At 37.9% G+C, this 24403-nt stretch overlaps 2 protein-coding genes across 10 annotated transcripts in view; one reads left to right on the top strand and one right to left on the bottom strand.

Annotated features, from left to right (window-relative positions):
- CWC27 (CWC27 spliceosome associated cyclophilin) overlaps positions 1–4428 on the bottom strand; it is a 252485-nt gene extending 248057 nt beyond the window's left edge. For 5 of the 6 annotated variants that reach the window (XR_008618067.1, XR_008618066.1, XM_024120848.3 and 2 more), the window contains exon 1: positions 4171–4427. Coding sequence is in view for 4 of the 6 variants with exons in the window: in XM_024120848.3 (XP_023976616.1) it covers positions 4171–4212 (42 nt within the window). In the remaining 2 variants the exon portion in view is untranslated. Of the gene's footprint in view, positions 1–4170 lie in introns of all 6 variants that reach the window. The other variant, XM_028492936.2, reaches the window with a different exon arrangement.
- Positions 4429–4670: 242 nt separating this feature from the next.
- SREK1IP1 (SREK1 interacting protein 1) overlaps positions 4671–24403 on the top strand; it is a 55490-nt gene continuing 35757 nt past the window's right edge. The window contains exons 1-2 of one of the 4 annotated variants that reach the window (XM_055086588.1): positions 4671–4882; positions 15331–15378. In XM_055086588.1, coding sequence (XP_054942563.1) covers positions 4870–4882; positions 15331–15378 — 61 coding nt within the window. In that variant the 5' untranslated portion in view covers positions 4671–4869. The remainder of the gene's footprint in view (positions 4883–15330; positions 15379–24403) is intronic. The other 3 variants (XM_055086590.1, XM_055086589.1, XM_024125169.3) reach the window with 3 other exon arrangements.

Below are 24403 nucleotides of genomic sequence, written 5' to 3'. Positions count from 1 at the left end.
TGCTTTGTGACCATGTAGAGGGGTGGGATAGGGAGGGTGGGAGGGAGGGAGGGAGATGCAAGAGGGTAGAGATATGGGAACATATGTACATGTATAACTGATTCACTTTGTTGTAAAGCAGAAACTAACACACCATTGTAAAATAGTTATACTCCAATAAAGATGTTAAAAAAAATAAAATAAACTCAAAATGGATTCAAGACCTGAATATAAAACCTGAAACCATAAATATTCTGGAAGAAAAGATAGGCAGTAAGCTCCCTGACAGTGGTCTTAGCAATTTTTTTTTTTTTTTGTATCTGATCCAAAGGCAAAGGCAACAAAAGGAAAAATAAACAAATGGGACTACATCAAACTAAAAAGCTTCTGCACAGCAAAGGAAACCATCAACAAAATGAAAATAGAACCTACTGAATGGGAGAAGATATTTGCAAATTATATATCTGATAAAGGGTTAATATCCAAAATATAAAAAGAACTTATACAAGTAAGTAACATAAAAACAATCTGATTAAAAACGGGTATAAGTATCTGAATAGACATTTTCCCAAAGACATACAGACAGGCAATAGGCACATGAAAAGATGCTCAACACCACTAATCATCAGATAAATGCAAATCAAAACCACAATGAGTTATCACCTCACACCCAATAGAATGGCTATTATTAAAAAGATAAGAAATAACAAGTGTTGTCAAAGATGTGGAAAAAAGGGAACCCTGTGTACTGTCGGTGGGAATATAAATTGGTGCAGCTACTATGGAAAACAGTGTGGAGGTTCCTCAGAACATTTAAAGTGAACTACTATACTAACCAGCATTTCCACTTCTGGGTATTTATCCAAAGAAAATGAAAACACTAACTAGAAAAGATATATGTGCCCCTCTGCTCACTGCAGCATTATTCACAATAGACAACATATGGAAACAACTTAAGTGTCCATTGATGGATGAATATAAAGAAGATACACACTAGAATACCACTCAGCCATAAAAAAGAAAGGAATATTGCCATGTGCCGCAACATGGATGGAGCTTGAGAGTATTATGCTAAATAAGTCAGACAGAGAAAGACAAATACCGCATGATTTCACTTACACATGGACTCTAAAACACAAAACAAACAAACAAAACAAAACAAAACCTAGACTCTTAGATACAGAGAATAGACTGGTGGTTGCCAGAGGTGAGAAGGAGCGGAGGTACGTGGGAGGTAAGTGGGCAGAATGGGTGAAGGGGATCAAGAGGTACAAACTTCCAGTTAAAAAATAAATAAGTCACAGGCATGAAATGTACAGCATGGAGAATACAGTCAATAATGTAGTATTAACTTTATATGCTGACAAGTGATAACTAGACTTATTGTGGTGACCATTTTGCAATGTATTCAAACGTCAAATTATTATATTGTAACACGAAACTAATATAATAGTGTATGTCACATATACTTCTATAAAAAAACAGAGATAATAATATCCTCATAGGTTTGTTGAGGACAAAATGAGTTATTATACACAGACTGCTTAGAACAGTACCTGACAAATAGTAAATGCTCAAAATATGATAGCTATTATTGTTGTAAATATTATTCTTATAAAATTTTTTGACCACAGGAAACTTATTCCCAGTAAAAAGAACACATATATGGTTGGGCCACCTTGTTTACCAGGTTTTCTTAATCTTTTAAGAAGATTAACTACTGAATTAAAAAAGAAGGCACATGGTTCCTCCTTTGGCCATTCATTCCCATTAGCCATAACTACTATGTCAAGCATTAGTGGCTCTTTTTCTTAAAGCTTACAAGTAAGACAATACTTTGATAATAAAATGTCTCTTAAGAATAAATATATGGGTTAATATAAAATTTAGATTAAATCATCATAATATGTGGAAATTTCATTTTCAGTAGATAAAATTTCTGTCAAGGGTTACATTTCCGTGCCTCATCCTCAAAGGCCAGAGTTATAACATAACCCAGCATATTTACAGACTACTGCCAGGGGTTAACCACCAGTACAAAGTATCAATTACTTCCCAAGTTGCTACTATACTCTTTGAAGAGAGAAATTTTGTCCCACATATTTGGAATATCTCTGAATCCTTTCAGTACCTAATGTAGCATTAGACAGTACAGCCACTAAACAAACACTGCATTAAGGAACCTTTTTATTACATCTGCTTTAAATTCCTTCCAGGCCAAAATTCTTGCCATGCTCTCTAAGGTACAAAATTTTGAAGCCTCAATGTCTTCAATCAGTCTTATTATGCTGGAAAAAGTCCCAAACTGGTTTTGAAGGAAAACTTGGGCTATGCCTCATATTCTCCCTCAGCCCAATTCTGTTCAGAACGACAATATTCACCACAGTTTGCATACACTTATTTGCATGATTATTTCACCACGGTATATTTCACTCAACTTACTCTCTGATAATAGGGACAATGCTGTTTTTTCTTTCCATTGTGTCCCTAAAACCTAGCATAGAGCCTGGCCTATGCTAGGTGCTCAGTAAATATTGGTTGAATGAAAGATTTCTGTTCAGGCATATATCTTTGTTAAAGCTTCTCATCTTTATGACCATGTTGAATCTTCCTCCAGAGTAAAACAACTAAGTCTGCCCTTGACAGTAGAAGTATAACCTCAAACTCACTGATGCTTAATACTTCTCAGAAGTTAAGAGAAATACAGTATTAATTCATCCACCCATTCATTCAGTACATATTTGAACTGCTGCTACCATGTGTCAAGCACCATTCTAGATGTCTGTCTCTATCCTCATAATGCTCATTCCATGGGCGAGAGTAGTGAAGGATACAACAATAAAAAATAAGTACTAAAAAAGAAAAAAAGTACTGGAGAAAAAACTAAAGAGGTTAAGGAGGCCAGGGAATGCTGGAATGCAGGATATGAATCAGGTTTGTTATATTATAGAGAGTTGATAGGAAAGCCCTCTCTGCTAAAATGCCATTTGAGCAGGCTAGAGTATACTACAGAAAGGAACAACAAGTGTGAACTCCCTGCCTAGCAGGATGGGCAATGTATTCCATTCTACCAGTGTTTATCAACTGGGGGTGATATCACTCTCAAGAAACATTTGGAAGTAAGAAGAGATAGATATTCTGGGTTTTCACAGTGACATAGGGTAGGAGTGAGGAATGGGAAAAGTGCAAACAGCAGAACTGAAAGAACTGCTCTGCCCAAAATACCCACTAAAATGTTTGCTGGGAGTATCATTTACAGCATTTTTGCTTCTGTTTTCAAATTACTCTCACTGTGTTATAAAATGTAAAGAAACAAGATTGCAACATAATTGTATCTGATACAAATTCAGTTTATCCTAATTCACCTCTATGCTTTCATTCTCATTTTTATTTTCTCCATTATGTTGGTTCATCATATTTTGTGTGTGATATAGACTAGGTCCCAGTTCAAGAATTCAAGTGATACTTATTCCATTATTGACTCTGCCTCATACTGCATATAAACACTTTGAATAAGAATTGACATACCTTGACCATCAAAATCAATCAGGAAATTATTCTCTCATTCTAATGTGGGAACATTTTCCATTCCCCACTTTCGCTGACAAAGACCAGCTCAGATGACACTTCATCCATGAAGCCTTTCCCTACTTTCCCAGTTGCTAACTTCTCAGTACTACCAACGCAATTTGCTCCTCTCTCCATTAGAACGCCTACCAAACATATAAGGTTTTTCTTTACCTGCCTCCCTCTCAAACTAAACCATTAGCTCTTCCAGGGCAACAACTAGGTTTTATCCATCCATTTTTATATCCCCAGCACCTGGTGCCTAGTAGGCATTCAATAAAGGATTGTAGAACAAATGGAGAAAGAGCGATCTCCAAATTAAGCAAAAAAAAAAAAAGTCAATTTAAAAAATATACTTGGCTTTTTACCTACGACCCTAGAAAACGCCTGCAGAGTTAGGTTGAAGCCAAGTAGGGCCAGGAGGTTGGTAGATGGAGGAATCTCCACTTGAGGACTTTTTCAATTATGTGCTGAGAAGTGCCAGTATATGGCTTTCGATGCAATCCTGTTCAGAGGCAGGGGTAAGGACAAGACTTCTAATCTCTTCCAACCCTACGACCCCAGAATTCCTTTAATCAGTGAGATATCGCTTTGGGGAATCCAGGTACCCTAGATGACGCTCACCTTCCCGTTCGTGGGAGGCTCCTGGATGTAAATGTTGCTCATGCTGGTCAGCGCTCAGGACTCTGATCCTAAGTGGGGATGAGAGCGAACGGTCGATAACTAAAGATGTCCACCTATCGATACACGCTTCCTTAAATCGGGAGGTCGTGGAAAGCTCCAACCTGTCAAAATCCCGCAAGGCAGCGACACCAAACCCTCTCTTTTCCTAAAACTAGCGCCTCACGGATGCTGCCATGTTGCTTCCGGACCCGAGCACCGCTAATCCTGAGAAGGGGGAATTCCAGTAGCCTCCAGGGAATCTAGAAAAAGATTATTAAGCCCCTAAATGTTTGTTTAGCGGATGTACTGTCTAATTCTAGATTAATTTAATTTGTATTACAATTTTTAAGACAACAATTCGTAAGTCTTGGTGTTGTTTACTTCACTCCACGCGTATGCAAATCAATTAACCCCCTGGAAGCTGGCAGTAATGGTTCGGACCGAGTGATGTCTACAATACAATTCCCCCAGAAACAACAGCAGCAGCTACTTGGTTCCGCTATCGCCGGAGACTTTTAGGGCTTTCCCCGACTGTCACCTTGGTGCCGCGGCCCCGGTGGGAGGAAGAAGCCGTCCTAACTGTGTGTTGTCCTCGCGGCCAGCGGGAAGCGAGCGCCCTCTTGAAAGCCCAGGGGTCCCGCGACCCCTCTTACCAGCGCCATGGCAGTTCCAGGTAAAGACCCAGGGTCTGGGTGAGGGAGGGAGCGGGTAGGGTAGGGCGGAGTGCGCTGGGGTAAAGAGTAGACCTCAAAGGCGAGGGCGTTAAAATTAGCAGGTTCGCTTGGTTTACGGGAAAAAGTTTACAGCCCAAAAACAAACTCTGAAGGAAAAAGAGAAGGAAAGAAACTATCTCCCCCACTCCAGTCAAGCTCCCAGGGCACCGGATGTACCACAGGGAAAGTATATACAGGGTGGAAGAGGGGGAGGGGTGTTGCAGACAGACTAGTAACTGTAGGCCTAGGAGGCGGTTGGCCGAGGAAAACTGACCGTTAGTATGGCTTGAAAATAAAATTTGAGGTGGCAACACCTGCGAACCCAAGTAGCTAGAGGCATTGTTTGTACTGGAAGGGCCGAAATGGGCGTCTGGGGTTCTACTTCTCTCTCTTCCTTGTTGTATGTAGTTGCTGTGTGGCCTTGGACCGGTCGCTTTTCCCTTCTGGGCCTCAGTTTCTGAATCTGTAAAAGAAGGAGATTTGTTGATTTATGCGTATCGTTCCTTCCAGCACTGGTTGCAGGAGATATTTTGAGAAATATACACCACTACCCCCGGCCCCCCACTTACACAACTTGGAGATTCACAATGCCTATAGTATAAAAAAGATGCTGAGAATTGCTATCGTTCAGAGGCAACTTTGTTTCCCAGTATTATTTGACCACGTTTGTTCTGTGACAGCCTTTACTGAACTGTATTTTATAGATAGCTGTTATGGGAAGGTAGTGCTGTTCTACCAACTGCAGTTTTAGGAGGAGCACGGGGTGGGGGCGGGCATTGTAGGAGAGGAAAGATACACTCATTCATACACATAACTTTTTATTAAAGGCGTACTGCATGCTAGGCTCTGTGCTAGGCACTGGGAATACAGTTGCCTTTCACACAGAACTTACAATTTAGCAGTGAAAAGAAAGTACCAGAAAGTCTGACAAGTGTAAGGCAGGGAAAATACAAACACTTGAGGAGCACATAGTAAGGGCACCTAACAGGAGACTGGAGGGGCCAGAAAGACTTTCCAGAGGATGTGGCATTTAGGATGAGACCTGAAGAATTGTGGGAGGCGGAGTTGTAGCCAGAGGGACTGGATATGTAAAGGAAGAAGAAATGTGTTAGAAGACGAAATGAAAGATGTGCACTATGGATGGAACTCAGAATACAAATGGAATAGAAGTGAGAAATTAACTAGAGAGATCACAGTAGCTAATATTTACTAAGCATCTACTATGTGTCAGATGTGTCAGACACTGTGTCAAGCATTGTATTTTATCTCATTTAACATTCGCGCCCACACTGTGAGTTCGGTGTTACTATTTCCATTCCACAGATGAGGATACTGAGGGGCAGAGAAATCAAATAACTTGACTGAGATAGCTAGGAAGTGACGGGTCAGTCTGGCTCCTCTAGACCCCATGTGCTTATGCATTTTGCTGTGTTTTAGTATAACTTACAAGGCAATTTCCAGTTCTTACAGGATGTTTTTAGCCATGACAGGGAGTTTGGATGTTTTCCTAAGGACCATAGTAAGATATTTAAGGATTTTTAAACATATTCACATTATGGAGTGAGCATTCTGGCTGCACAGTACATTGAAGGAGAGCTAGTTTGGAGACAGAGTCACCAGTTAGGAGTAACTCTGGTAAGCTGTGATGATGGCTCAGTGATGGTCTCATTAGAAAAGGAGAGAAGCAGATAGATTGGAGATATATTTCTGGTGGTAGAATCACTGGGAATCAGCGATATATTCACTGTAGGTGAGTAAGATTGGAAATGAGGTATACCTGGGTTTCACTGTTGGGGGGGGCTGGGTGGGGCTATTTACTAATATAGGCAACACCTGAGAAGGAACAGTATTTAGGGGGGATGATGATGACTTCAATTGGGGCTTGTGTTGAGATGTACTCAAGGAATGGAAATATCTAATAGTAAGAGATCGGAATGGAAATATCTAATAGACACTAAGAAAGAAAATTTGTAGCTTAGGAAGGAAGCCAGAATCAAAGAACAATTTGGTGTCATCCACACATGTAATAGACCATGGGAATGGAAGCCTTTGCTCAGGTGGAGTGCATAGAGTGTGAAGGGAAGGTCTGTGGCTGGAGCCCGGAGAATATCAACATGTAAGGGGCCAACAGAGGAAGTCCAGTCTGCACAGTAGATTGCCTAGGCATCCTGATAGGCCAAGTCAGCCCTGATGACTTTGGCCACACACAAATGCATCCAGAGTTGACTTGCTGTCACTGTTGGTTTCATTATTTGAGCAAGCATTTTGAGCATCTACATGGTATAGGTATGTCACAATCTGTGTCCTCATAAAACTTAAGTCTAGTAATGAAAATGTAATGTGCTGCTTAAGAAAGAAGACAAAAGTGATTTTTTTAAAGTCCTTATTGAAATTCCCTTAGACTAGTGTTATAGATATGTTAACCTTCTTTCAATTCAAAATAATGCTTCAAAGTGTAATAATCTTAAATTGTGCCATTAAGCTAGATGGTAAGACATAGATAAACTATTTAAACCCAGAAAAAATTGAAATAATAGGCATGGCAGCACTGTAAAAGTACAATGCGAGTGCCATTAGGAAATACGGAAAATGTTAAGGTAATTTCTTGGATGATTGATCCAGACAGTGTATTACAGGAAAATAAGGCTCCATCAGAAATCTTTGGAGATAATCATCAAGAAGGACAAGAATGCTCTTTTATTTTTAGGTATAATGCTCATATGGATCCAGCATGGCATTTTTTGGGTGGTCCTGCTAGTGATTATTACAAGGTATGACTATAAAGTACTGAGGTTGCTTTCCACAAATGATAATCAGCCTCATCTATTTTACGGTCACCTACTTTAGCTGTTTTTCCATAGTAGTGTGTGTAACTATTGTGTAGGTAACACAGTGAAATGTGTACTCTGTTACTTAGAGAAATCATAGACTTATAGTTGTTATTAAAGAAATGACATTTAAACACACTGAAACTCAGTGAAGTTTACTTTCTTTTAAAACTGCTTTTACCATTCACAGTTGTTGAAATTAGTTCTGACATTCATGTTAATAATTAACCATTCCCAATGAAGAGTTACCTGGCACAAGTGGCAATGTATGTTATTGATGTGGTTGGCAGGAAAACTCTCTCTCTCTCTCTCTCTTTCTCTCTCTCTCCCTCCCTCCCTCCCTCCTTCAGTGGAATCTATATAGCCAAGATGGTGAATTTCCTTTAGCCAAACTAACATTACATTCGGCTATCAAAGTGTGTCATTCTTAACAGGTTACTATTGCAACTTAGTAATAGAAGGATTCTAAATTATGCTACATCCAAATTCTTTTCACTCCTAAACTATACTATACACAATTTCTTTTTTCTCTATAGTCTATGCGGCACGTTTCTCCTGAAATACTTTTCCTAAATCATGTACCTGATCCTGTCATTCCTGGGAGACAGGAACTTAATTCTTGACCCATATCTGTGAATTTTCTATTTCTTTTCAAGCACTTTAACCTTTCAGAGGCTCAGTTTCCTTGTCTCTATGGTGAAGGAGTTGATGACTAAGCTTTCTTTCGCTTCTAAACTCTTATAATGCCAAAGCTCCCCATCTCTGCAAGAATGAAGTACACACTTCCTAAGCATAGCCGAATCAGTCTTGCTGCCCTTTCCTCCCACCACTGCTCTCATGAATTCTGCAGTGTTCTGACCTGGCCAACTATTCTCAGAACCTCTGTGCTTTTCTACCTACATGCTTTTGTTATCACTGTCCCTGCTCTATTGTCCATGTCTACCTGCAGGAAGCTTTCCTGATCTCTCAATGGAAAGTTATGCCAGCCAGTTCTTCCTGCTTACTAATGGAGCTATATGTCTTTAAACTGGCACAGTCTAGCATGCCTTACAGCTGTGGATGCATTAGCCTAGATAACCTAGTATATTGTAAGTTTCCTCTAGTATAGGAACTTTATTCATGTTTACAGTTTCTCTCACATCTATTTCAGAGTTATGCCCATTATAGGTAAATAATATTTAGAGGGATGATCACTAGAATTGCTGATGAGCAGAATCTGTTACTAAAGTAAACAGACTAAACTAGACAGCAGTCTTGATTCTGTTTCATTAGATAGTGAATTAAACTTCTCCATGTCTCTTCTTATCTTTTTTTTTTTTTTTTTTTTGTGGTATGCGGGCCTTCCTCTGTTGCGGCCTCTCCCGTTGCGGAGCACAGGCTCCGGACGCGCAGGCTCAGCGGCCATGGCTCACGGGCCCAGCCGCTCCGCGGCATGCGGGATCCTCCTATACCGGGGCGCGAACCCGGTTCCCCTGCATCGCCAGGCGGACGCGCAACCACTGCGCCACCAGGGAAGCCCTCTTCTTATCTTAAGCTGGTAATATCTATAGCCTTTTTTCTTCACAGGTTATTTGTATTTTGTGAGACAAGCAAGTGAAAGCATTTAATACATTTACTTAAATGTTAGCTCTTTCATGCCAGTAGTTTAAAATAAGCAATTCTTTGATTTACTTTTATCTCTTCTTTTGAGGGTCAAATGATTATGAAGGCATTTTTAACTGAAGGTGGGGACATGTGCTCTTTTAAAATGTTTACATCAGGGAACTCATTTAACCTATTTTTTTAGTATGCAGAGACGTTTTTATTTCTGCTGTTCTGTTTTGCCTTCAGTACAATCTTTGGGGATCCCAAAAAAAAGATTATATCTATAAATTCTTAATATAAAGCAGTGGAAAAGTTTAAATACATGGCATTTTACTCTGCATTCAACTTTAGCAAAGTACATGTGCTATATACATATTATATAGCACCTCTATGGTATAAAATCTGGCCATGATTTGAATTTTAAAAGCAGAAGAAATTGTAGTTATCTCTAAGGGTCACCAAGTTATAACTAAAATTATTATTGAGTAACCAAATAGAAAATTTAAAGTTTTACAAAACAGAAAAGGAATCTAATTTGAATCTAATCAAATTAAAAACGAAAAGAATGGACATAGGTGATTACAATTGCTAATTACTTACTACAAAGAAAAGTTAGATACTTAAGCTGTTTACTTTTAAATTTAAATGATTACAGAAAATATTTTAATTCTAAAGAAAGGTTTTACAGGCTTCCCTAAAATCTGAAATATACAGCACGAGAGAAATATAATATTAAGTTCCAAGCATCACTGTTAAAGTTCCCAGTGACAAAATTGTTGACTTTGGAAACAGGTGATGTGAAATTTCGAGAGAATAAATTGAGGTCAGTATGATGGCTTGCCATACCTTTGGGGGCCACTGAACAGCCTGAGGCTATTGTCAGGAACACTCCATCTCTTTGTCTCATGTTTTCTCATTCCTTTTATTTTGTCCCTGCTTTTTCATCTTTTCTAATGTTTCTCTTTTCGCTTCCTTCTTTGCTCTACTATTACTTTTTTTTCATTTTATGCTACCTACTAAAGTATAATTCATATATGTGAAAATAAAATGCACAATCACAAATGTACAGCTTGAAGAATCGTATATATAATAAAGATTTTGAATATTTCCATCATCCCAGAAAGTTCCCTGTGCTTCCGTCATTTCCCCCTTCCCAGCAGTCATTATTTTCATTTCTTTTGTCCTTTTATTCCTTTTCTTTTAGTGCCTATCATGCCTCAGGTGGACCAGTGACACTGCAGACACTAGTTTCATAGCTGGCAATTGGGAGCAATAGAAGTTACTGATTCCCAACTGTTGAAGTATTTTCTTAAATTTATAACCTCAAAGTAACAAAGATTTGTTGAGGACCTCCTAGCAACTCCACACCATGCTAGGCACCAAGTTGTATACAAAATGTAGCATGGTCCCAAATCTAGAGAAACTGACATTCTCTAGTCCTTTAAGTTACTGGCAGAGGAAGGACCCCTGCCACTCACCTTCAACAGAATTCTAGATCGGAGTAAGGCTTTGTTAACATATAACAAATACAATAAATAAAGACCTCTACAATTTGTTCATAAAACTATCAGTTAATAAAATTTTGTTGAAAATCTACAAATGTAGCTTCTCTGAAGAATTTACAAGTGCAGTCATTGCCTTTTGTCAAAGAATGCTTGCATGACAGCACCTCTTCTTAGTGTTGGGGCTAAGGGAAGTTTCTGGGTTTGGTTTTTGAGAAGGCAATTCATTCACGTTTCACACTTTAGAGATACAGAAGGTCTATGGTGACGTGTCTCTCACCCTTTCTCCCCGTGGACCCAGGACTCTTTTCTTTAGGTAACCAATGTATATATCCTTGCAAAGATTTTTTTCTTTACATATCTCTATCTATTAATATAATCTATATATAATCTGTATTATATGTGTGTAGGGATATATATATTATATATATAATCTATATTATATATAATGTGTAGGGAGATTATATATATATATATAATTTCCTTTCTTTTATACAAATGGGAACGTTCTGTAAACACTGTTCTACAGTTTGCTTTTTTCTCTTTATATCTTAGAGATCATTGCATATCATTAAATAAAGAACATCCTTATTCTTTTATACCAAAATTGGTGACTAAGTTATTTCTACTTTTTTTACGATTACAAACAATGCTGCAGTGAATAACTTCCTGTATGCATTTGTGCAAATAAATTGAATGGATTAATTCCCAGATGTGGAAGTGCTGTATCAAAGGAGTATGTACACTGGTAGTTCTGATAGATTTTGTCAGCTTACTTTCCATGGAGATGGTACTCATTTTTACTACTACGAACGATACATGTGTGTATGTCCCCCCACACACTCTTCAACCTTTTCAATTTTTGCTGTTCTGATAAGTGAAAATGAAATCCCAGTTTAGATTTTAATGTACATTTCATTTATTATGAGTAAGGCTGAGCATCTTTCTGTTTGTTTCAGAGTTGTTTCTATTTCCTTTTCTGTGAACTTTCTGTTCAGTTCCTTTGCCCATTTTTTTCCTATTGGTCATTGATCTTTTTCTTAATGCTTTGGTGGGTTTTATAGAGTAGGGATAATTGCCCTTTGTTGGTGCTATGAGTTGCAAATGTTTTTTCCCAAGTTTTCATGTGTCTTTTGAGTTTGCTTTTGGTGGTCTTTGCCATTCAGATTTTGTTATGTAGCCACATTTTTTTTAATGAGTATATTTGTTCTTTATTAGGATGCTCACAAGAATGAGACACTTTAGCACCATCCTTCTGATGTTATAGAGAATACATACATCTGACCCACATCATGGCAGGAAATAGGCAGGGGTAAGGGCTCTCAGAGCTGGTACCAAGTGTCCACTGAAGAAATCTCCATTCACCAAAGCAAGGATGTTTCCTTGAATTCCGTCATCTCTGCTGTAGCTTCTGGTTCTCCATGACTGGCCCGGAATCCTCCATTCCAGAACCTCTTGCCACACCTTCAAGACATAGGTCACCTGTCCCATGTCTCACTCACCGAGGCACCTCTGGAATTTTGCAGCATATCTCTTTGGTATGTTGCTGCTCTGCCACCCTCAGAGGCATAGGTGGGGGTTAGGGGGAAATATATTACCGATATGTAGCCAAATTTATAAGTTTTTATTTGATGGCTTTTGAATTATAGGTCATGATTATTTAATGGCTTTCGGATTATAGGAACATTTCGAGGGAGGCAGGGTCTATTATTCTAGCAAACTTCTAAGAGGAGTGGAACAAAGAACAGCACGGGAACCTAAGACGGGGAAATGGATAACTTGTCAGAGTCAGGGCCTCCTTTATAGTCTTGCTATTCAGTTTGACATGGATCTCAAGTACCACTGTATCAGCAGAGTTCTTGTTCCAGACAACAGAAACTGACTAGTTAACTTAAGCAGAAAAGGAAAGATACCAGGAAGCTCACAGACTCTAAGGAAAGGCTGGATAATAGAGGCTCAGAAAATAAACAAGAGCAAGGGAACCCGTAGCCAAGATCCTGCACAGGCCTAGACCTGATTAGGGCTGCTGCTGCCAGTGGCATTACTACCACTAGAAACTGGATCCTGACAGCAGAATGAACTAACTGTCCCCGTTTCATTGTGTCACTTGTCTCAGATTTACTGTGTCTGTGCATCGGATTCAAAGTTCCAGGTAAAAGTATTTAGTTGGCCAGACAGTTGTGAAGATGATAGACAAATGAAGCTTGAAATCTTAATTTAGCCAAAGGCTAGTGAGGAAATAGCTGATATGAAATTATTTAGAGTTCTTGTTACACTTCTCTTTCATGTAAAAATTACAACCTTGTTAAAGAAGATGAACTGCTCTGAAAAAGTTTCATATTTTGTTCATTCTAAAAATAGGAGATACTTGAATGATAAGTTTTATCGATGGCTTTAGTCAAAGACGAGTTAATTTCTAATACATGCTGAGATGAGATCATTTTGAATCTGTCCACAGCACATTTTGAGTTTGTTGTAGGAGAGATAATGGTGCATTTAGCACAGTTTTGTTCAGTATTATTCAGTGTCTGTGGTTTCTGTGGGAACAGACTTAACATTGACCCGGATTCTCTGAGCATCTTTTTCAACATGCAGTTATTTCATAACGAAAGAGCCTGATTTTATTATTAATCCAGGTTTATACCACAGTTCTGCTACAATGCAGCTTATGTGTTTCTACGCTCTGTAATAAAACCCACAAGGTTTATGGGAAAAAAAATGAGGTTGGGGCACAACACTCAAAAACTTCATCAGCAATACATAAAAAATCATAGGAACCTATCTGCATATGTTAATTGGTTAAAAGATACCTAAATACTGCAATAAACAGGCACTATACCTTTTAAAAGACCTGAAGTTTGCCGTGGAAGAGGAGTTCAGAAGAATTGTAGCTTATGAGTTGTTCTGAAGTAGTGGTAGGAAGGTAATAATACAAAATCAGATGGGAAATTATAACACCAGATGTGGGTGGGTTCTGCTCATAGCACACATTGTGAACTGAAGTTGCTAGAAATGTTTGAGATGTGTCCATGTGTGTTTTGAGGCTCAGAGCAACTGGATTCAGGTTTCTGTATTCACCTAGTGTATTTCATGGACACTCTGCCCTCAAATTGTTCCCTCTTATATCAGATGCATTGGAACAAATTTATGTTTTTAAAAAAGCATCGTAGCAGAACGGACTGTATTTTTACTAGAACAACTCAACAATGTACATTTTAGGGGGAAATGACTAATATTTGACTTTATACCATTAAAAAATGGTTTGAAAATGATCTTTCTTTTAAAATTAAATGTATTACATTTGCACTATATGTACTTTATTATTAAACTGAGATATCTCCATTTGAAGGACTTAGGAGTTAGATGCCCTTAATTAAGAAATAGAGTAATACTGTACTGGCCCTCTGATTGGTTAATGGAAGCCCTTATTGGAGGTTAAAATTGGTTTCAACTACATATACATACAATGGAATATTATTCAGTCATTAAAAGGAATGCCATTCTGGTGTGTGCTACAGTACGGATGAACCTTGAAAACTTTATGCTAGATAAAGTAAGCCAGGCACAAAAGGATAAATATTGTATAATTCCACTTATATGAGATACCTAGAACAGGCAAATGCATAGAAACAGAAAACAGAATAGAGATTACCAGGAGCTAGAGGGAAAGGGGAATGGACAGTTATTGTTTAATGGGCACAGTGACTGTTTGGGATGATAGTGATGTAGTTTTGGAAATAGTAGATAGTGGTGATGGTTGTATAACATTGTGAACGTACTTAATACCATTGAATTGTGCACTTTGAAATGGTTAAGGTGGTAAATTTTTATGTTATATATATGTTATCACAATAAAAAATCAGTTTTATTTCCTCTGTTATTTGTATCTTCAATGTTACCTGCATGTACCACCATTTATACAGAGATACTGTAAATACTTCTAAACATTGGTCACACCGAATATGTGACTAGTTTTTTTCTTTTGTCAAATTTGAGTGCTGAACTGAGATGTTTCTTACAATACCTAGCAATTAAAGTATGTTTCTGGAATTTTACCAATTCCTTTAAGAAAGTTAGAATTTTTTTTCTTCGAAGAGTAAGCAGAAAAATATTTGTTAACCTGCATGTTTACGTATATATCTAGTCAGTTAATTATATTACATTTGAGAGACAGGCCAAAGTACCCCGGAATTTCTTCTGCAGTGTTATAGAATTCCTGGAATGTTGAAGCTCTTGACTATAGTACAACATTTCTGTTGAATTAGAGAAAAATATCTTCTTTAAGTATTTGTCATGGAAATAATTAGAGTAAATTAGCTTTTCCACTGATTTCTAATAATAATTGAGTAGTATTCTAAGCTAGGTCAGAGATGATTTTTTTTTTAAGAAATAAATTCTATAACAAGTGGTTTTCTCAGCTTTTCCATGTGATGAATTGTTTGTTCTTATTACTTATCTATATGTCTCCTAAAATGTTATCTAACTGTATTTCAGGTTGCAACAAGGACAGTGTCCGAGCAGGCTGTAAAAAATGTGGCTATCGTAAGTACATTAAAAAATTGCATTTTGTGTAGTGAATCATTGCCTCTTTGGGCAATATGATTTAGCATCCTGATTTCAGGGCCCTGAGCATAGTCCTTTAGCTAAAGGCTGAAACCTGGCTCAACTAGCAAAAGTGGACATATAAGTATACATATCCTTCATATAAATAAAAACTCCTGAAGAATGTGCTTGCATGCAAGAAATGAGTGCAATGATGTCTTTTCTGTTTTTTAAATTTGCCTGTATTTATTTATGATTTGTTTATGTTCTTTCAATCCTTGCTAACTTCATTTCTTTATTCAAGACTTAAGATTAGGAGTACATACATAAGGAGTAAAACCACAAAGAAAAGCAAAGAAGATATACATAAATGAGGTTAGTGGTTATCTAGGGGAAGTGGGGGACAGCAAGTGGTTTGTGGGGGGAGGGCACACAGAAGATTAATTAGGGTTCTGGTAAAGATCTGTTACCTAACCTGAGAGATGGGTATGCAGCTATTTACTTTATTAATTCTCTTTCAACTGTAAATATTCATTGTATATACGCTTCTCTATGTATGATGCACTTAATAATAAAGATTGTTTGAATTTTTACATTAAAAAAGACTTAAGAAAGTACTATATATATCGATCCTGTATTCACTTCAAAATCTAGAATGGATTTCCCAGTCTGTCTACTAATATCAGTTCATCTACTTGGACTCCTTTTAACTTAAGACTTGTAGGAAAGCAATTAAAATCATTTTTTTGGAAATAGAATTCTTGTTGATCTAGTTTCCTCATTGCTATTTTATATTAGACAATAATGGAAGCATCTGTAGTAATTATAATTTATTTAGAGAAGCCAAGTAAGCAAATAGTTTTGACTGTCTGTCCAAGTTTAGTGCCTTCTGCTATATTATTCAAATCTTTCTTTTGATTTTGGTGATTAAATTATAAACAATTTCTAATTTGCCTCCTGTGGAAAAATTTAGTAATACTTCCCTTCTGGGTTAAATTTACATCTTACAACTGCTAGAGATGAAAGTCTTCTCAGTGTACACCTCTTTCTAATAGAAAATACATTTTAAAAATTATCTGTTATTTGGAGGCCAGAATCTTTGTGTTGCTTGTAGAGGTAAGACAAAGGTCAACAAAACCCTTCAAAATGTTTTTAATGCCTAAGAATTTGAATATTTGTCAGTGAGGTACGAAAGAGTATTTTCTCTCTATTATTGTGAAAAGAGTGGTTTAGATTGTACACTTTTTAAAACTTTAATACTTGATTGAAAAATATTTTATTGTCAGTATGTTTCAATAATGGATATATTTTTTTTAAAAGTTTCAAATTAAACGTGAATGTGTTGCTAGGTTAACATGGATCTCACTTTTTCATGGCAGAATTTCCTCAGCAAAGTTAGAAGAATGGTAATTTCTATAATGAGTTTTTATTTGAATTTTTTTGAAGTTGGCAACTTCTGAATACTTAAAAGCTACAAGGATGCTAAGCCTTTGTCCATGCAATAAATGTCTCAGATAATTATGACAGTTCTCAGAAAATATGCTAAAATGAGGTTCAATACAGTAGACTCAGTAGTTGAGCATTTGATTACAGCAGTAGGAAATAAAAACATTTTATTTAACTTAAAAATGCTAATCTATTGATATAATATACAGTCATGACCTTTTCTTTGCCATGGGTCTGCTAATTGGTGTTACACACAATCTTTTGAGTGCAAATCATATTTGAAATGTATTTTCTACTTTTTGTAGTTTGTTTCTTCAAAGATGAGCAAGCATTTAAGATACTTGTAAAGAAATCTGAGTGCAAATCCTTCTATCATTAGTTCTCAACTAGAGGTCATACAGGTTCCCTGGAAATCTTGAAGGTTTTTTTGTTTAGTTGCCCATAACAACTGTCATACCGGAGAAGAACAGTATGACATTTAGTATGTAGGGTCCAGGAACTATAAACATCCTGCAGTGTCTTGGACAGTGAAGAATTATCTGGCCCAAAATGCCAATGATACCCCCTTTGAGAAAAAAAGATACCTTTTCTCACTGTTTTAGGTTTTTTTCTCCTATCTTTACAGTCTTCTAACCGAGACCTAATTTGAAAACTGCTTTTTTAAAGCAGTTCATCTAAATCAAGCCTTTCCAGAAGTACTGCTTTGTTTCATGGAAACAACTACTCTTTTTTTTTCCACATTCATATTTTTTGACTTACATGATATTATATAAACAAATTTTGGAACAATGAATAACAGTCTCTTGGTGGAGTAAAATATCAACAGATGGAGTAAAATAGATAGGCATGAGATGAGGAAAAAGCGATCAAGAAGGTACAATGCCAGGAGAGGCAGGACTAGGCAGCATCGTATAAGCCAAAGGAGTAAAGGTTTTCAAGGTTGAGGAGAAATGTCAGGTGTAACAGATAAGATTTGTGAGAAATAGATTGAAAAATGTTCACTGGATTTGCCAGTTAGAATGCTTTGCTGACCTTAGCAAAATCAGTTTAAGTAGAGTTGTAGGTCATGAAACAAACTATGTAGATTCAGGCCTGAATGGTGAGGGATAGGGCCTATGTTATTTCCATTTTTCAAGAAATTTACATGAGAAAAGTAGGGTACTGTCTTAAGGTCCTTATGGGCTGCTGTAACAAAATAACACAGGCTGGGTAGCTTATAAACAACAGAAATGTATTGCTCACAGTTCTAGAAGGTGGAAGTCCGAGTTCTGGATGCCAGCATGGTCGGGTGAAAGCCCTTTTCCAAGTCACAGATTTTTGTTGTATCCCCACTTGGCGGAAGGGGCTAGGGATCTCTCTGGAGTCTCTTTTAGAAGGCACTAATCCCATTCATGAGTGTACCACCCTCAGAACCTAATCACCTTCCAAAGGCCCCACCTACTAATACCATCACCTATGGGGGTTAGAATTTCAACATATGAATTTTGGGGGACACAAACATTCATATCATATTGAATAACTCCTAGAAGAGAATATGGGATAAATGGACGGTTTTATATTTGAAGTATAAGATGTGTATATAGACCAAGGGGATTTTAGAAGAGATCTTGTAGATATTGGAGACAGGAGAAGATTATGGAAGTTTCTCTTAAGAGGTATGACAAGGATACCTCTTAAGTCTGGAGGAAACTAGGTGAGAAAAATATGGTTGTTTTCAGGTACAGAGACAGAGTAGAAAGAGGTGCTGCCTGTTAATCTTAATTTTCTTTTTAAATTATGAGGCAGGATCATCTGTTTTGGGAGGAGGCACTGAGTGGGCCAGGGAATGGTCGAAGAATGATTTAAGTCAGGCATTAGTTTGGAAAAGTCATTAAGGTAAATAGGAGAGGAAGTTGACCAAAGACAAAAAAAAATGAAAAAGTTTGTGTTTGTGCTCATGTCCATGAATGTGTGCTTGTGTTCAAGCATTGTTTGGCTGCTCAGGGGTAGGCACGACTCAAAGAAAGGATAGCTTTGACCCAGATTAGTTGTTTTACACTGAGGTACGGTAGAACAGGAATATGAAAGAGTCAATGAGGCTTATAAAAGAGTGTTCAGATGGTCAGGAATGATAGACTAAGAGAAAAATGAAGGGATTAAGTGACTGAAGGTCTTAACAAGATTCAGAAACAGATCTGTGCATGGGTGTAAGGGAATAAGGAAGCTAGAAGGATAAAAGGTAATAGTCAAAGTACTATAATATTGGAGTTTAAAATTTCAGACATGATACTGTTCCAGGTGATGACAAGGAGCCTTGTGTGGCCATGGCATCTAGAATGTCAGGGAGCTGAGAAAAGCCATCCAAAGCCATAAGCTGTCCATCCAGGCTATGGAAGGGCTTAAGGTAAAGAGCTAGAGTGTGAGCCAAGCTCCAACAATTTTGGTGGATGGGGCTGTTACACAGCAGCAGAGGGCTGAAGGAGAGCGTAAGGGACTGCTATGTGGAAGCAGTGTTGAGGAGCCTGGAGGATGCTAATAATACAGAGGTAAGCTGTAAAGAAGCATCTGCAGGAAAGAGCCAAGTATCCCTTAAAAAAAGCAGTAGAGGGAGCATTCTGTGAACAGGTAGCACAGTTTGTTCACCAGGGATTGCAGGTTTCAGAAGCTGTCATAAAAAGATGGGGAGAGAAGGGGGTGATTATTAGTTAAGTCAGAGGAACAGAAAGAGCAATGTGTGGATGAGACTTGAGGGAAGTAATATGAATACAGAGGCCTGCACTTTTGGGTGGGAACCAAAATGATAGGGATGTGTAGTTTGGGGAATTAACTGAGTTTAAGAATTCAGAAGTTTATAATGTAGCTTTCATCATCTCAAAACTCAGGACCTTAGGTAGAGACAAAGCCTGGTAAAAATTAGTACTTGTTAGCCTAGTCTGTACACTCTGTAGGCCAAGAAAGAAGTGCATGGGCACCCTAATTATAAAACAAGAGTTTTTTTAATGCATTGACACATTTTTATCTGCACAGTCTAAATGAAACTGTAGGTTTTATTGTTACTGGACACTTAGAGTTGCCCACATAGCCACTCCTTGAGTGAGAACAAGGGAGAATATGCCTTTGCTTTTATTGGTACAATAACTGGTAAGAACCTGGTACTGTGTATTGAATATCTGCTTGGTGCTATGGTCTGTACTAAGCAGTTTAAAGATATGATTCATTGCATTTCATTCCTACAACAACCCTGTGAAGTAGGTTTTATAGTCTCCATTTTTATGAACATTCAAAACCATTGGTCTGGCATGTAGGTACAAACCTTAGCTGGCAATTACTAGCTGTGTGACTTTAGGCAAGTTACTTATCCACTCTGTGCTTCAGTTTTGTGCCTGTAAAATGAGATAATTATAGTACTTAGTTCCATAGACTTGTTGTAAAGATTAAATTAGTTAATGCAAGTTTTACATCAATGCTTTGCCAAAAATCATTATTATTGATTATTATTGTTACAAATAATTATTGTGACAAATCAGAAAACAGGCTCAAGAGGATTACTCTGTTATTAAATAGGAAAACTGAAAATTGAAATCTGGTTATTAGTAAGACTTCATACTGTGCCGTGGTGCTTTTTTCCCCATTTAAAAGAATTGTGGTAGGAGATTGGTTCAAGATGGCGGAGCAGAAGGACATGCGCTCTCTCCCTCTTGCAAGAGCACCGGAATCACAGCTAACTGCTGAACAATCATCGACAGGAAGACACTGGAACTCACCAAACAAGATACCCCACATCCTAAGACAAAGGAGAAGCCACAGTGAGATGGTAGGAGGGGCACAATCACAATAAAATCAAATCCCATAACTGCTGGGTGGGTAACTCGCAAACTGGTATAAGAACACTTATACCACAGAAGACCACGCACTGGAGTGAAGGTTCTGAGCCCCACGTCAGGCTTCCCAACCTGGGGGTCTGGCAACGGGAGGAGGAATTCCTAGAGAATCAGACTTTGAAGGCTAGCAGGATTTGATTGCAGGACTTCGACAGGGCTGGGGTAAAGAGACTCCACTCTTAGAGGGCAGACACAAAGTAGTGTGTGTGCATCGGGACCCAGGAGAAGGAGCAGTGACCCCATAGGAGACTGAACCAGACCTACCTACTAGTGTTGGAGGGTCTCCTGCAGAGGCGGTGGAGGGGGGGGCTGTGGCTCACCGTGGGGACAAGGACACTGGCAACAGAAGTTCTGGGAAGTACTCCTTGGCATTAGCCCCACCAAAGTGCCCCATAGTCTCCAGTGTTGGGTCGCCTCAGGCCAAACGACCAACAGGGAGGGAACCCAGCCCCACCCATCAGCAGACAAGCAGATTACAGTTTTACTGAGCTCTGCCCACCAGATCAACTGCCGGCTCTACCCACCACCAGTCCCTCCCATCAGGAAACTTGCACAAGCTTCTTAGATAGCCTCATCCACTAGAGGGCAGACAGCAGAAGCAAGAAGAACTACAATCCTGCAGCCTGTGGAACAAAAACCACATTCACAGAAAGACAGACAAGATGAAAAGGCAGAGGGCTATGTACCAGATGAAGGAACAAGATAAAACCCCAGAAAAACAACTAAATGAAGTGGAGATAGCCACCTTCCAGAAAAAGAATTCAGAATAATGACAGTGAAGAGAGATGAACAATACAGTAACAGAAATGGAAAATACACTAGAAAATACACTAGAAGAAATCAGTAGCAGAGTAACTGAGGCAGAAAAACGGAAGTGACCTGAAAGACAGAATGGTGGAATTCACTACCGTGGAACAGAATAAAGAAAAAAGAGTGAAAAGAAATGAAGACAGCCTAAGAGACCTCTGGGACAACATTAAATGCAACAACATTTGCATTATAGGGGTCCCAGAAGGAGAAGAGAGAGAGAAAGGACGCGAGAAAATATTTGAAGTGATTATAGGCAAAAACTTCCCTAACCTGGGAAAGGAAATAGCCACCCAAGTCCAGGAAGCAAAGAGTCCCAGGCAGGATAAACCCAAGGAGAAACACGCTGAGACACATAGTAATCAAATTGACAAAAATTAAAGACAAAGAAAAACTACTGAAAGCACCAAGGGAAAAACAACAAATAACATACAAGGGAACTCCCATAAGGTTAACAGCTGATTTCTCAGCAGAAACTCTGCAAGCCAGAAGGGAGTGGCATGATATATTTAAAGTGATGAAAGGGAGGAAACTACAACCAAGCTTACTCTACCCAGCAAGAATTTCATTCATATTCGACAGAGAAATCAAAAGCTTTACAGACATGCAAAAGCTAAGAGAATTCAGCACCACCAAACCAGCTCTACAACAAATGCTAAAGGAACTTCTCTAAGTGGGAAACACAAGAGAAGAAAACGACCTACAAAAACAAACCCAAAACAATTAAGAAAATGGTAATAGGAGCATACATATCGATAATTACCTTAAATGTGAGTGGATTAAATGCTCCAACCAGAAGACACAGGCTCTCTGAATGGATACAAAAACAACACCCATATATATGCTGTCTACAAGAGACCCACTTCAGAACTAGGGACACATCCAGACTGAAAGTGAGGGGATGGAAAAAGATATTCCATGCAAATGGAAATCAGCACCTCAATACGTAAGGCAACTGCTAACATCTATAAAAGAGGAAATCGACAGTAACACAATAATAGTGGAGAACTTTAACACCTCACTTACACCAATGGACAGATCATCCAAAATGAAAATAAATAAGGAAACAGAAGCTTTAAATGACACAATTGACTAGATAGATTTAATTGACATTTATAGGATGTTCCATCCAAAAAAAGCAGATTACACTTTCTTCTCAAGTGCGCACAGAACATTCTCCAGGATAGATCACATCTTGGGTCACAAATCAAGCCTCAGTAAATTTAAGAAAATTGAAATCATATCAAGCGTCTTATCTGACCACAATGCTATGAGATTAGAAATCAGTTACAGGGGAAAGAACGTAAAAAACACAAACACATGAGGCTAAACAATATGTTACTAAATAACTAGGAGATCACTGAACAAATCAAAGAGGAAATCAAAAAATACATAGAGACAAATGATGATGAATACACGACGATCCAAAACCTATGGGATGCAGAAAAAGTAGTTCTAAGAGGGAAGTTTATAGCAATACAAGCCTACCTCAAGAAAAATCTCAAATAAACAATCGAACCTTACACCTAAAGGGACTAGAGAGAGAAGAACAAACAAAACCCAAAGTTAGTAGGAGGAAAGAAATCATAAAGATCAGAGCAGAAATAAATGAAATAAAAACAAAGAAAACAGTAGCAAATTTCAATAAAACTAAAAGATGGTTCTTTGAGAAGACAAACAAAATTGATAAACCATTAGCCAGACTAATCAAGAAAAAGAGGGAGAGGACTCAAATCAATAAAATTAGAAATGAAAAAGGAGAAGTTACAACAGATGCCACAGAAATACAAAGCATCCTAAGAGACTACTACAAGCAACTCTATGCCAATAAAATGGACAACCTGGAAGAAATGGACAAATTCTTAGAAAGGTATAACCTTCCAAGACTGAATCAGGAAGAAATAGAAAATTTGAACCGACCAATCACAGTAATGAAATTGAAACTGTGATTAAAATTCTTCCAACGAACAAAAGTCCGGGACCAGATGGCTCACAGGTCAATTCTATCAAACATTTAGAGAAGAGCTAACACCCATCTTTCTCAAACTCTTCCAACAAATTGCAGAGGAAGGAATACTCCCAAACTCATTCTATGAGACCATCACACCGATACCCAAACCAGACAAAGATACTACAAAAAAAGAAAATTACAGACCAATATCACTGATGAATATAGATGCAAGAATCCTCAAGAAAATACTAGCAAACACAGTCCAACCACACATTAAAAGGATCATACACCATGATCAAGTGGAATTTATCCCAGGGATGCAAGGCTTCTTCAATATATGCAAATCAATCAATGTGATACACCATATTAACAAATTGAGGAAGAAAAACCATATGATCATCTCAATAGATGTAGGAAAAGCTTTTGACAAAATTCAACACCCATTTATGATAAAAACTCTCCAGAAAGTGGCCATAGAGGGAACCTACCTCAACATAATAAGGGCCATATACGACAAACCCACAGCAAACATCCTTTTCAATGGTGAAAAACTGAAAGCATTTCCTCTGAGACAAGGATGTCCACTCTCACCACTATTATTCAACCTAGTTTTGGAAGTCTTAGCCACAGCAATCAGAGAAGAAAAAGAAATAAAAGGAATACGAATTGGAAAAGAAGAAGTAAAACTTGTCACTGTTTGCAGATGACATGATACAATACATAGAGAATCCTAAAGATGCCACCAGGAAACTACTAGAGCTAATCGATGATTTTGATAAAGTAGCAGGATACAAAATGAATGCAACGAAATCTCTTGTATTCCTATACACTAATGATGAAAAATCTGAGAGTGAAATTAAGAAAACACTCCCATTTACCATTGCAGCAAAAAGAATAAAATATCTAGGAATAAACCTACCTAAGGAGACAAAAGACCTGTATACAGAAAATTATAAGACAC

The sequence above is a fragment of the Physeter macrocephalus genome, chromosome 8, assembly GCF_002837175.3.
Source record: "Physeter macrocephalus isolate SW-GA chromosome 8, ASM283717v5, whole genome shotgun sequence".
Classification (NCBI taxonomy): domain Eukaryota; kingdom Metazoa; phylum Chordata; class Mammalia; order Artiodactyla; family Physeteridae; genus Physeter; species Physeter macrocephalus.
Note: the sequence above shows the minus strand (reverse complement) of the source record. Positions and strands in the feature narration are given on the sequence as shown.